This window comes from Festucalex cinctus, chromosome 17, assembly GCF_051991245.1.
Source record: "Festucalex cinctus isolate MCC-2025b chromosome 17, RoL_Fcin_1.0, whole genome shotgun sequence".
Taxonomy (NCBI): domain Eukaryota; kingdom Metazoa; phylum Chordata; class Actinopteri; order Syngnathiformes; family Syngnathidae; genus Festucalex; species Festucalex cinctus.
The window spans coordinates 8,286,355-8,300,942 of NC_135427.1; the positions used below are offsets into that span (position 1 = coordinate 8,286,355).

At 37.8% G+C, this 14,588-nt stretch overlaps 2 protein-coding genes across 3 annotated transcripts; both read right to left on the reverse strand.

Annotated features, from left to right (window-relative positions):
• Positions 1-1,770: 1,770 nt before the first annotated feature.
• hhex (hematopoietically expressed homeobox) lies at positions 1,771-7,768 on the reverse strand. Its single transcript, XM_077501688.1, has 4 exons — positions 7,336-7,768; positions 2,619-2,797; positions 2,469-2,519; positions 1,771-2,390 (listed from the first exon to the last, which is right to left on the reverse strand). Exons 1-4 carry the CDS (start codon positions 7,766-7,768, stop codon positions 2,130-2,132), a joined length of 924 nt encoding a protein of 307 aa, XP_077357814.1. The 3' UTR covers positions 1,771-2,129.
• On the reverse strand, positions 7,652-14,340 carry trub1 (TruB pseudouridine (psi) synthase family member 1). 2 transcript variants are annotated; one of them, XM_077501690.1, is made up of 9 exons: positions 14,145-14,340; positions 13,962-14,060; positions 13,627-13,682; positions 13,192-13,273; positions 12,991-13,063; positions 11,723-11,862; positions 11,580-11,636; positions 11,322-11,495; positions 7,652-7,793 (listed from the first exon to the last, which is right to left on the reverse strand). In XM_077501690.1, exons 1-9 carry the CDS (start codon positions 14,284-14,286, stop codon positions 7,765-7,767), a joined length of 852 nt encoding a protein of 283 aa, XP_077357816.1. In that variant the 5' UTR covers positions 14,287-14,340; the 3' UTR covers positions 7,652-7,764. The 2 variants fall into 2 exon arrangements, with proteins under 2 accessions (XP_077357816.1, XP_077357815.1); XM_077501689.1 differs by lacking the exon at positions 7,652-7,793 and adding an exon at positions 9,196-9,322.
• Positions 14,341-14,588: the final 248 nt, after the last annotated feature.

Below are 14,588 nucleotides of genomic sequence, written 5' to 3' on the forward strand. Positions count from 1 at the left end.
AAGTTTGGCTTGACAATTAGAGTTCGTTTTGTAAACATAAAATGTAGTTTCGGTTAGTTTTCGTGTTTCAAAAGGCATTTTTGTTTTTATTTGATTTCGTTATTTAAAATTCTTTTTTTCGAATTTTACTTTTAGTGTTTTCGTTAGTTTTAGTTAACAAAAAAAATAAATAAAGTTGTTCAATTGCAAGTCAATCAAAACACACATTGCCACACCATCCCCAAATGTTCTGTGAATGCTCGTGTGCGCGTGCGCGTGCGCGTGCGCGCCGGCTATCTATCGAACATTTGACTGTCAACTGTGTGTGCTCACCCTCCATTTGTTGACTTTACCCTGAGAAATTTGTGAAGCATTACACAATACAATGAGCATAACTGTTGCTTTTGGACGAGTCAAACTTCTGTGAGGCCGTTGAACCGAGACAAATGAATTGTGTAAATGCAATTATGACCTTCAAACTACGCACGCGCCGTCCCAAATAGCTTCCGATTTCTCCACAAGGCGTCCACCGTCCGATGATCAACATACACTTTGATCTCACTGACGTTTCTTCAACAACTATAATCGCCCGTTGAAAAATATGAGCAAATATTGTATGATCAATCAGTCGCCCTCCTATCTGTCCCCGCTGTTCCGAGAGTTCACTAAATTATTAACCTAATCTTCTCACTGACAAAAAATCCGTCCCACAGTGTTTGCATGAGCTCTCCATGATAAGATATTTCAAGTCGGATGTTGGTGATGGGACGACCATCCACGTTGCTCATCAGTGAGGGTTTTTGATTTCATACAAATAGGATTCACCGGTAAAATTTTCTGTTTCCAACTTGTGTCCTTTACTCAAACTGCACAACTGTGTAAAAGTCAATAACAACATTAGTCATATTTTTATTCTCCATCAGTCTATTCTTTAGCAGATTACTTCCTGGTTGGAAATGAATGTATATGTACTAACCTGTATTTTAACTAGGGATGGGCGAGTACCGATACCAGGTATCGGTATCGGGCCGATACGAGCCTTTTTTCAAGTACTCGAGTACTCGTGACGCAGACGAGTACAAGCGAGCGACGGCAGAGGGGGAAGACGCGAAGTGAGTCCTCCTTGCCTGTAAGTGGCGCTAGCTTGCAGCAGTCTTTCACCAAAACTTCACCGGTTTGGAAATACTTCAAAATTGTCAATCTTAAACTAAAAAGAGCATTTTTGTGTTTTATTTTGAGCGTTAAGACTATTGAACAGTGACTGTGCTGTTTTTTTTTTTTTTTCAAAATTAAAGGAAATATATTTGTTTAAAAATATCTTTTAGTCATTTTTTTTAATTTGTCAAAATGTACTACTGGTATCGGCAGTTGGTATCGGTCTGAAAAAAAGTGGTATCGAACATCCCTAATTTTAACTGTGTATAATTATGACTTCAGCGAATTAGAAAATTGTATAGGCAACATTTACATGCAATTGTTCAGAAAATGGGTGGAGGATAAATGCTCATTTTTATTTGTATCATTATTTGTTCGTGCGTGCACAATATAAGTAAGTTTGAGCCCGGTGCACAATATCGTGATAATATCGTATCGTGATGTTTGGGTATCGTTACATCCTTTGTTGTGTAGTTCAAGTACAGATTTTTTTTTTCATTTGTTTTTTTCATTGTTAGCTCCTTGAAAACTTGTTTTAGGCTATTAATATATTATTTGCAGTGTACTGAAAGCAGCCTGTTGTTATTCTAATGTCTTTTTTTTTTTTTTTTTATCCACAAATTAATCACCCCAAAATGTCACATTTGAATAGTTTTATTCGACATCTTGAGCTTGTTCCTGCCGTCGATTATTTCATTAAATCTCCATTTAAAAATGACATACAAAAACAATCCTAATCTAATTTACAGTATAAACAATATCATTTCACAAACAAAAGGCGCTGTTGCATGTACACATGTGCGCATGCGCGTGTAACATGAAGTTGAGACCGTACTGGCCCTTTTTTTTTTTCTTCTTATCGTTACATTTTTTTTTGTTGGAATTTGTAAGTTGTCAGTTGTAATGAATTTTCATTTTTCTCACAATCAGAAAGCTGATTTTTTTTTTTTTCCCCCCCCAGTATTTTTCCACGAGTCCATTACGTGTCGTCACCCTCAGCGCTGGTGGGTCGCCGCGAACTCGTCCTCGTCCTCGACGTCCAGGTCTGAATCGTCCGACAGGCTCCATTCCGGTTCGGCGAAGGCCTGTCGCGGCGGCGACACGGATCGCACACCGCGACGCAGGCCCGCTTCGACCGCGCGGGAATCCGCCACGGTCCGTGATGACGTCAGCTCCGAGGTCCCGTCTGCCTTGTCGCTCCTCCCAACCGCACTGCTGACGTCATCCTCCGGCTTCATGCCTCCTTGCGAATTTTCCTGACACCATTGAAACATTCAATTAATAGTTTCGCTGTATTTTTTATTTGATTTTTTTTAAGGCAGATAATTTCTAACCTGTTTGAGTCTCCGCCACTTTGCTCGTCGATTTTGGAACCAGGTTTTAACCTGAAAATGGGGAGAAAAAAACAGTTAATAATCGCAAACACATTTAGATAAATAAAGTTGCGTGAACTTTTTTTGTTTTGTTTTTTTTCTTCTCCTCACCTGCCGCTCGCTGAGCTGCAACATCTTGGCCAGCCTTTTCCTCTCCGGAGGTGAAAGGTACTTCTGGGTCTCGAACTTCTTCTCCAGTTCGACGGTTTGGTCGTTGGAGAAGCGGACCTGGCCGCCTTTCCGCTTATGGAAGGGCCGCTGGATGAAGGGAGTCCACAGCAAAGGTTTCCCTAATTTACAAGAAGGCACATGGATTGATTTTTTGATTTATTATAACAACAGTTTTACAATTTGCCTGCAAGTCACCGTTTAGCGTGCACATTTCCGTAAAATATTTTGATTATTATGTATTTTTTTTTCATGAGCGATCGATTTGGTCACTTAACGTTATCGTTCATGTATTATTAATTTTATATATATTTTTCCGTATAGTAGCCAAACAATCTGCATACAATTCCCGCTTATCGCTCTAATTCGTTCTATTGAATGAAAGTTGCGATTTAATATGACTAATGAATTGTGTCGTTAAGTGACATGATTTGACACAACATATTGGAAAAAAAAAAAAAGGTTCATAAGTGAAAACAATAATTAAGGTCTCAAAATTGTGGCCATCACCTGCATGCTGCCAATTTGGGTTCATTGATATTGTAAGACCTATTTCCGTATGCTAAATAATTAACAATGATGATTAATAATAATAATAATAATAACTGGTGATTTAAAAAAAACATTTTAATTTAATTTTAATGTTGCAGTAGAGTGAAATATGCAATATATCTGCAATGAAGTTAATTGAATTTGTAGGCCTATTTCCGTATGCTAAATAATTAACAATGAATAATAATAATAATAATAATAATAATAGGTGATTAAAAAACACACATTTTAATTTAATTTTAATGTTGCAGTATAGAGTGAAATATGCAAAATATCTGCATTGAAGTTGACCACGTTGTTCAGATATGCATGTTTTTTTTTTTTTATTATATCAATTACTATCATAATATCATTATTTATTTATTTATTTATTTATTTATTTTTCCAGGAAATAACAAAGCACACAATAGGTATCAGGTTCCACAAAAAAAAACAAAAAAAAAACGTATTATTATTACTATTATTATCATCACTGGGCTGTTAAATGATTTTTTTTTTTCTTGGTGTTTTCCTGCTATTTCTAAATAAGGACGAACTGCTCAACCTGAAAAAAATATATACTGTATTCATATATCTGCAAACGACATGATTCAATGGAGTGTGACTCGAAGTCTGGTTTCCCGTCAGGTAAATAGTGAGGAAGCAACAACAAAATAGTTGTTGCACACGTTTTCTTTTTCGGGAAGGTCGTGACAGAGACTCAACTATGGCCAAATATCCGCTTCATGTGTTTCCTGCTCTGTGGCGTGATTATGGGCGACAGACACGCACGCATGCGCATGCGCATGTCGTCCTCTTCTCATTTACACAATCAAAGTGCACTTGGCGAAAGTGTTGTGGGTTTTTTTTTTTTTTTTTGTGTTTTTTCTCGGTCTTGGTTGAAACCAATAAGCAGGGCGAAGATTTTGATGGCCAAGCAAAAAGATAACTTCAAATCATAATAATATAAAACAGGGGTGTCCAAACTTATACAATTTATGTATACAAAACTAACTATAATTATAACAAATGTCCTTCGTTTTAATCTTTGGTAATTGATTTAATGCATGAGCCTTTGGGGATGATTTGAAATTTGATTTTTAATAGATTTATTTTGATATAAAGCGGAATAATGACGTTTTTTGTTTTTTTTAATCCCTCATTCATACATACGTAGCGGAATAATGACGTTTGAAAGCATGTCACATGGAAGTGACGTCATCTAGCAGCAGCCAATAGAAAAGCACCAAAAGATGACGTCGCTACTATGGTGTTTTTTTTTTATATTGCGCACAAGTAATCGACATAAAAAAAAATAAAAAAAACTAATGCTAATACTGAAACTAACAAACTGAACTAAAACTAAGCATTTTTTTAAAGAACTAAACTAATAATAACTAACAGAACCACCCTGAAAACGAATAAAAACTAATTAAAATGAAAAATTCCAAAACTATAATAACCATATTCAAATAAATTGGTTTATATATGAAAAAGCACAAATTAATTATTTGTAACATTTTTAGGACTAAACACAATTTCCCTTCATAACATTTATGTGGCCCTCAAATGAAAAAGTTTGGACACCCCTGATATAAAACAATCTTTTTTTTTTTTGCATTGAAACAAACGAAGTCGATACAGAAATGTATTAGAATTGATTTCACAAATAAACCGTGATTTCGTCTAACCTAAATTTACCACCGCGGACAAAATATTTTGAAACAAAATATATTTTTTTATTTTTTTCGCAATAGGTGTTGCCCGGTTTGCAATCATAAAGCAAGTCAGCCACATCCTCGCATGGCCGAGCGGAGGAAGTGCAACAATATGTGAAAAACGGATCCCGGGCTATCGGAGGCCGAGTGTTTCCTCAATTTGTCTGGATTGAGGATGTCGATAAAATAATCAGCAGCGTGCAGCGGGCTGCCGAGGAAGCGGCTGGCCGGAGCGAGACGGGAAAACATTCAACAGCTTCTCCGACCAGATTTACTCCGATCGACAAGCTGCTCGCGGCTTCCGCAACAGCAACAGCAACCCCCCCCCCAAAAAAAGGAGCTCATTCAGCACGACACCAAAAGTCACATGACCCGCTTGTCACGCTCCACTTTGAAAATAACTTTTATCGCCTGTAGTATCAGACACACTAGAAGGCCATTAAACAATTCTATCGATACAACCAACATGGCCGCCATGAAAACTTGACGGTTTCCATACAAAATAAGTGATTTAGGAGGGGGGGCACATATGTTTTAGTCACTTGCTGCTCTGATCTTTGTGAACAATAGAAGAGCAGGAAAACAGTCAAGGTTACCACATCATAGACCCATCCACAAAAAAAATAAAATAAAAAAAAATCGGCTCTGGCATTTTTTGGCTTATATGGCCCGACTCTTGCTTATATAAACATGTGCAATTCGGCCACTCGTTTTTATTATCTATCTTCAAAATGGGTGAACAGACTAAATTGAAAAGCGCAGTCTGCCGGTTTCACTCAAAAAAAAAATGCACCTTTTAAATACAGGATTTAAACAAACAAACTACTTCTCAATGTACACATCTGGGCTTTTCTTAACGTGTGGTGGTGATTTTGTCCTATTTTTTTGTGTCGACTGATGATGACATCACCCGTGCTGAGGAAGTAGGTAAAACCACCAATCATGGCTCACCTGTTTTCTGGGTGTGGTCAGTAAACTGAGCCATGATTGGTCGTTATCTACTTCCTCAGCACGTGTGATGTCATCATCAGTCGACAGCAAGTCGAAAAATTACTTTTTAAAGGTGTTTATTGTACATGAACAAAAAAAAAAACAATGAGGTTATCAAATTCATTCTGGACAAAATATTAACTTTTCACTGCTGAAAATTGTTCAAACTATAATCACAACTATGTGTTGAAATGAATGAACTTCGTCTTGATAAAAATCACAACATGTTTTCATCAACTCCCACCAGCAGTTTTGCTCGTCGACATGCAGCCGTCCTCCAAGCTGTAATTTTTTGGTTACATTATGATTCAAGTCAGTGAGTTAACACTTCTCCAGCTTGTTTAAAAAAAAATAAAAAAATCAAAAAAAAAAAAAATCCAACTCCCTTAAGTTTCTAGGGGTGAACGGATTGAAATTAGAAAAAATAAAAAATGGACTAGACACGCCCATGGGACCCTCATTTCGGCTCCATTCGTGTTGTTGACTTTCAGAGCATTTCATGCTTATGTGCTTTCTTCAAGTGCACAACACCCAGTTGAGATGCATGCATGACCAAGCGTGATGCTCTGATGCAAAAACAGTCTTGTTGGCCCCGCAACAACGTTACAAGGGTGGTTACAAAAGTCATTGGCACAAAATCTTAGACTTTTTTTTTTTTTTTATCCGGAAGTAATCATTTTAATAGTACAGCAGGCCAATTTTGGACACAATTTTAGAAAGAGATAATTTACTTGTACCTACAGAATGTTTTTTTTTTTTTAATGTCACAACTGTTCTCGGCTGAAAAGTCATGTGGCATTTAAGGCCGTTGAATGAAAGGGTGCGATAAAGAATACTTTTTTTTTGTTTTTTTTTTTTGTTACGCTTCTCTGAGTTCGTTGTTGAAGAAGACGAGAGTCAGTAACAAATCAAAGTTCATAACCGTGCACAATAAATAAAACGAGGCTACAAAAAAATAATAATAATAAAAAACGATTCAGGACAGTGTTCGAGTGTACGACAGTGCTTAAATGCAACTCAAACGAGTTGGCAGCCAGATAGAACTTTTCATTTGTTTCCTATCTGCGTTCTGAAAATTCGACACGATGTTGTAAAGGTAAAATTATTAGAGCCTACTGTAATAATAATAATAATAATAAGAAAGCAATACATCGTACGTGCGATCGTGTTGTGTGCATGTACAAAGTCTAAAAAAAAAAATTGTAAAGTGGCGCAACAAACAACCGGAAACGGGACAATCGGTTTCACATATTTGGAAAATAAAGATGACGTTATACTCTCTTACATGGCAAACATTTTACGAAGATGTCAAGATTTCAGGAACTGTCAGCAAAACTAAATAAATATATGAATAACTATAAAGGCGCCAAATTGGTATTCACGACACAATTCTTGTTCAAATCCGTTTCGCTGTCACTCACCGAGATGGTCGCATCTGAGGAGGCTTTGTGCGAACTCTCCCAACGCTCGATGGTGCTGCTGAGGGTGGAAGGGGAACACGGAGCCCGCGAAAGTCCCGGCCGAAGCGTACGTGGCGGCGGCGAAAGCTTGCTGGTGCTGCTGCTGGTGGTGGTGGTGGTGGTGGTGGTGGGACAGCGCCGCCGGATGCATCGGCGTCGGTTCGTAAATCGGCGTCCGGTACGGCGAGATGAAGTTCGTAAAGGAAGAGTTGGGCGATGGCAAAGTCGGCGTGGGGATGATCGGAGTGGAGGAGCACGAAGAAGCGGCGGAGGAAGAAGACGGCGAAGAGTCGCCGGCGGTGTTTTCAGTCCTCCCTAAAATGTCTTCAATGTAGAAGGGAGTCGGGTGAGCTTGCTGGATGGAAGTCGGCGCGTAAAGGGGGACGCTCATCATGTTGTCCTGAATTCTTTCCCGCAATCTGTTTGGGGGAAGGAAAAAAAAAAAAGCAAAATTTTTTGGCGAGCTTTTTATTAAAGCACAACAACTTTGTTTTTTCTTTTTTTTTTGCTGTGTCCGTGAAGTCAAAAAGGATTTTCAGTGTTCGTATATCAGGAGGTCCCGATCCAACTGTTGGACTGTTATCGGGCTGCAGGCGCAGAAGGGAGGAGCTAAATGGACGCGTCACTTCCTCCAGGTGGACGGCGAACGTTTCTGATTGGCTCCTCCAATCGACACGCTCGGTGATCAGATGACAGTTGACAAAAAAAGATAAATTGCTACTCACCAAAAACAAAGACGCTCAAATCTGATAGTTTAGGAACATTTTTTTTTTGGGGACATTTACTCTATCTTCGTTCAGAAACCGGGGCTGTAATCCTAGAATATATAGTATAAAAAAATAAAAATAAATAAAAAAAAGCGATAAAATCCTGTTGTCGAAAATCAAATAGATTGACTGAGGAAATGAATTTATGTGTTTAGCAGCCTAATTCACAGTGCTCATCAGGCCTATTACAGTTAATTCGCATGTAGGATTTGACTTGAGACTTTTTTTATTTTTTTATTAGCATCATAAATAAATGTAGGCACACATAAGTGCACCTGATTAAAATTTGACTGTTGCCATTAGGAAACTTATAATAAATCTTAAAGTGTTTTTACCTCTTTGGTGATGGAACCATGTTATTTAGTATTTGAAATGAAGTTGAAATGCAAGCCTCAAACCGGTGTCACATCGAATTTTGAGATGCTTCTTCAATACAGGACGTCGCTTGATTGCAGCCAATGAGCAAACAAGTTGAGGTTTTTGTTTCTTGTTGTTAGACATCATGTCGGCCTGTATAGCCTAATGATTATTGCAATTTTCAAAAAAAAAGTTAATGCAGCGATTTCAACGATATTCTACAATAATTGCGCAGGTGTCAAATATAGAAATTTCATTTTCGCGTGTAAATAAATATACAAAAAGGCTTGCAGTGATGGCTGCAGGCCTAAACAAATATCTGTATAGAATCAACAGTGAATTTGAATCTTTATAAAACCATGTTAATATAAAGGGTAAATTAAATGTATTATTGTTCATTTAAAATTGTTGGTCTTTTAGTCCTATTTATTAATTTATCAGTGCACTATATAAAAAGTTTTTACGAAAAAAAAAAAAAAAAAAAAAGGCAGCTGAGGTTACCAGAATTATTCTGTAAAAGAAAAGGAAAAAACAATAATAATACAGTATGACAGTCCTTTACTGATAAGTTGAGAAGAGCCGTCTGTCGTCATGCAGGTTCTGCGGTCGTCTTACAAAACTGTGGTTGGTTGTTGGTTCGATCTCAGGTCACATTGCGACCGCATCGAAGCATCTCGAGCATGATAAATAGTGAATCTCCAGATGTTGCGTCATCAGTCGGCCAACGAGTCTCAATGAAAAGCGCTAATTAAATAAATACATGAAGATTTCCGCTTTGTTCTGTAAAACTAACATGCAGATTTTGCTTCTTGTCCATTGAATCCCTGTAGTAAAAAAAATAAAAATAAAAAGAAGCATTTACTGTACTATATTAGTACAATTAACATTCGTGTATTGTTTGTTGTTCATTAAATACCAGTAAAATCTACAAGTTGCGCAGTTGTTTATATTTGCACTTGTTTTTCACCCGTAAAAACAACGTATTTGCAATGTTAAACTGTTCTTTGACTAACGTTCTTTATCTTAAACTGAGTATTAGAGCTCCGAGTCTCCAATCTACATTGTAAACGGTGCAAATGTTATACGGCGAGTGATTCACTCAGGATTAGAATGTTGAATTAAAGATAGTCGCAATCAAGTGACAATGAGTTGCAGGTGGGCGCTTATCTTCCCCATCCTGAATCCCGTCGCGCGATTATTGACGTCTTCTCATTATCACGTGTCAATTGACGGAGCATGACGTCGTCACGTTCCCGAGTGGAAACGAGAACGCTCACAAAACGGGCTCACTTATCCAATTGGATGCTTCGATTTTGTGACGAGTGGTTTGAAAACGCTGCCAGCCAACTTTCCCAACATGCTGCAATTTAGATAACGAGGACTCCCGAGAGCAAACACGGACGAAACCGGCCTCGAAGACATGAAAGAAAAACACCCCAACGGCTAATATTTGGACTGGGACAATAATTATGGCTTCATTGATCCCGCTTGGCGTCAAGACTGCTGCCCAAAACGATGGAGAACTTTTCAATTGCAGCAGCAGCAACAGCAACTCGGTGACAGCTGGCGCCATAAATGTTCGCACTTCACTGACAAATCGCTCCGGTGACGTCATCAAATGAAGAACGTGGACAATTGCAACTCATATTGACAATAGTATAACCAAAAGTTTTGGAACGGCCATAAAGTTAGTGAACAAGCGAGCCTATTTTGGATACGTAAAATTTCCCAGTTTTTCTTGCTTTTTGGGCACATGTCGCAGGCATCAAATTCAAAATGAGAGACTATTTTCATAAAAACGATAAAGTTCATCAGTTTGAACAATGAACTCACAGTGTGGCCAACATCATCCCGTGACCTGAATCCGATATTGAGAATCTGTGGAGCGTCTTTAAAAAGTAAAATCTATGAGGGTGGATGGTAATATATCAGCAAAAAAAAAAAAGCAACTTTGTGAGGCAGATCTGCCAAGAAAATAACGTTTAAGCCTTGAAATATCAAATTGAAGGTGCGTTTATAGGGTTAATTGCATATAGAAAAATGAACAAAAATGTCTAATAATTTGGAAAAGTATGATGATTGTATAATTATTGCAATTATTTCTACCAGGAAACTATGGCGCCCCTTTGGTACCATGAATTACTTTTTTTTTTTTTTTTTTTTTCTAATCAGTACCCACAGTTTACTAATCTGTAACTGCAATTGCATTTTCTGGCCTTAAGATGGCAGTATTTTCACATTGGTGAAGAAGCTGGTTTCCTCGTTGCCTACAGTAAAAAACAAAACAAAAAAACCCAAAACAAAACACTGATTTCTACCTGCTCTCACTTCCACAAAATCAAACTGTCATGGAGTTTCTCACCCGTTTCAAACTCCACGCTACCCCAATTTCCAAAGAAATCAAATTTGTATCTACGTAATCGAGTGTTCTTCGTTTCTTATTGATGTGCCACAACTACGGGAACAAATTAGTAAACTGTGGGTAGAGAAATAGCAAAATAAATAAATTCTTACCCTGGAACCAGAGTGGCTCCACTCACTTTAAACAGTATTAGAATGACTAAATAAAAAAAAAGAACGTTATCGTAATTCATTGTCGTATTTATGCAACACGTTAATGTCCTGCTGACCCACAGATGTGTGCAGCATCACATAATACAAGTAAAAAAAATAAACCATATAGAAATCTACAATGCTTGCAAGTAAGAATTTACATAAACTAAAAAAAAAAAAAAAAAAAGTGATAATCTCCTGGAAAAGAATCCTAATAAAATTGACTATCTGAAAGTCACCAGATCTGGTTCAGATCGTTTCATGTTCCACCTTCTGCTGCCGCCGCCACCCGATCCAGACTCTCGTTTGAATCCGGACACGGTTGGAGTGATTTGAGGATGTGTTCCAGCGTCCAGTGTTCCTCGCGCAAGGCGTGTTGCTCCAAAGTGAACTGACCTTGCTTGGTACGGACCAGCTCCTTGACGTGAGCACGCGACGACAGTGCTGCGGCACACAAATACACATCAGTTGAACAAGATTTGGGATTTGACCGGAGGTTGTTTTTTTTTTTTTTTCCATTCATCCAACCTTTTCCCAAGTCATCCACCAAGCTCCTCACATAAAATCCACCGCCACATTCAATATCTGCAAATGAAAAACAAACAAAAAGGACTTCCTTCATCCTTTGACGCTCCCTTAACAGTAAATGGACATCGTGAAGGAACACAAACCCAAAGTGAAGAAGGGCGGTTTGAACTCTTGCAGGGTCAAGTTGTACACGGTGACCGATCTGGCGGGTTTGGCCTCGACCTTATGACCTTGCTTCACAAGGACAGACATTCGCTGGCCATCTTTTTTCAGCGCAGAGTAACTGAAAAAAAAAAAATCATAAGGATTAAAACAAGAATCAATTACACGTAATTAAGTTAAAAAAAAAAAATCCGTTTTTTTTGTTACTACCCAGACCAAACTAAAAGTATTAATCTAGCACCATCTGGTGGAATCTTGGTGTTATTGTTATGTTTAATACAGTCGAGTTGCAGTGCTTGAATGCACCTCAAAATGCAGCCACTATGCTACTTTCCCCCTACAATTAATTTATATTCCCTAACATTTATTATGTTTTATTATTAAGTACTAATGTGTGAAGTTAACTTTATTGCCTTCATGGCCTTGTGGTGTTAAGTCCGAGTGCACAAATTTGTTTGCCCATTTGTGGCGTCGCGTCACTTTGTGTTAGCATGTTATCAGGCTAGTATGCTATCAAATATTATTGCTAAGCCTCATATGAAGGTAGTTTGGATCATTTAAACACTAAACACAGACATGACAAACTCTTCTTTTTTTTTTAACTCATTGACTCAGAGCCATTTTCATTAAAGAAACCCCCTTTGAACAGGTTTTGCAAGGCCCCACAGAAGATTGCAATAAAAACATGGAACCTACAAAAAGAAAGATTAGTCTCTTCTTTCAGCAGGAAAAAAAAAAAAAAAAAAAGTATTAATATTCACATGGCCCTGGCTGATTTCTTATGCTCTGCTGCCACCTGCTGGCTGTGTTTTTAATAACTACGATTGCTTTAAGCCACCTCTATGTAAGAAGCTGATATGAAGCTCTAGCATGGAAAAAAAAAAAGTGTAAACACGTTTTTGGGAGTGAATGATAAAATATTAAAACTTTTTTACATGTTTTTGGGCTTGAATGAGTTTAGGGGCATCAATTATTTGAATGTTTTCGATATTCATGACAATACATTGTGGATGGGTCAGACAGTTAATTTGGAGTACAAACTGGCAGTTATCCCAAAAGTTTATAAAATCACACTAAGCAGATTTACAGCTCATAATTAAAGAGCTTGAATGAACTTTACACGCGTTTTGTTTTTGTTCCATTTTTGTGATGCCACAACAGAAGAGGGTCAACAATTATGCATGAAACTATTTTGATCATACAATACATTTTCTGCAATTAGATACATCACAATAACATTAAGCCTTACAGTGGTGGCACTTGCATGATATCGCCAACAAAACTGTTCAGCTTCTCCTCTACATCCAATTTGGTAATATGTTCTGGATAAAGTGAAAAAAAAAAAAGAAGAGAGAGAGAGACAATAAAACAAACATTTGACCATATATGAGCGGAAACATACACATATGCACATTTACTGACGACTTGAATAGACGTCGCTTGCACTTACGGAACGCTTTCTCTTCGGTAACGCTGCCAGTCGCATCAAGCGTGTCGGTTGCTTTACCCAACTCTGCTACAGCAACGTATTTCTAAAAGAAAGGGCATTTGCTTAGTTCATCTTGGGGATGGGTTCCACATACAAGTACCGTAATTAAGGTAAATACAGAAATATATGATCAGAGTAACTCAAATGGCACTGACAGGGACATCTCATCATGTTTGCATTCAGTTTCCTGATTGTTGTTGACCTTCCGTTGAAATGTTAGATTCTATTCAGATTTATTGAGCCACTGAATAGGTCAGCGCTCAATGTCAACCCCCCCCCCTATAATTAACTGGTATAGTATTGCCATAAATTCCCCCATGATTAATCTCTCGTTCAGTTAATGCATTGATATCCTGTGGCTGTCATTATCCCGAGTACACATTTAGAACAGCTCACCTTGGAACCGGACAACATTGTGCTGAGCATTTTTGTGCCATTTCCAACACCAACAACTAAAAGGACACACAGAATTATGTCATGACTTAAAACACAATTAATTAGTGCACACAATTAAAACCAATTCTAAACAATGCTGATTGTGCAGGGACAGTAGTATCACATCGGTAAAATTAGTGACATGAATGTATATTTGTTCTTTACGATATTTGTCCGTATGATTCATTCAAGTGAAGTGACATTACTGTCTACCTATTTTTTGCACCTCATTTTGTATTATTATTATTTTTTTTAGCCTTTGACAAAGGGATGTTAAACGGGGATAGTGAACATACCGAGTACTCCACTGGCAGCACTGTCCAGCGTTCCTCCGTGACCCATTTTCAGACTCTGTTTCTTCCTTTTCTGCGGGTTCGGGTTCCTCACTCCGGCTTCTGAACATAAGACATGTTTATGAGAAGCAGGTCGTTTTTGTTCGCCCCAATAAGAATCATAAAAAAAAGCCTATTATGCGTTACCCTTGAGTAAAGTGTCCTTGAGTTTGTTCAAAACATCTGCCGAGGTCGGCCCTTGCTTTTTATAAATTGCAAACAGTCCATTCAATGACTGCAATTTAGATAGAGAACTCTTAATGGGTGCAGCTGCGCTACTTCCAGACATGCTTTTCTGTCACACTTCCGACATTGGAAGCGACAATCTTCTTCGTTGTCTTCGACCAAATGTTTCAGCTCAGTTAAATGGATGACCGCCACCTGCTGGTTATTAATTCGAATACGTTTCACTTAGTTCCCAAGCAAACAAAGTGGAATTTAATGAAATAACATACAATTTGTAGACCAAACGTCTGCTTAAAGAAATATATTTCTATTCATGTGTTTGAAAACAGTGAAAATGATCAGCTGATAAATCAGACTACATTGACCATGATGCATCATGCGCTAAAAACAAAAAAAAACAAAACA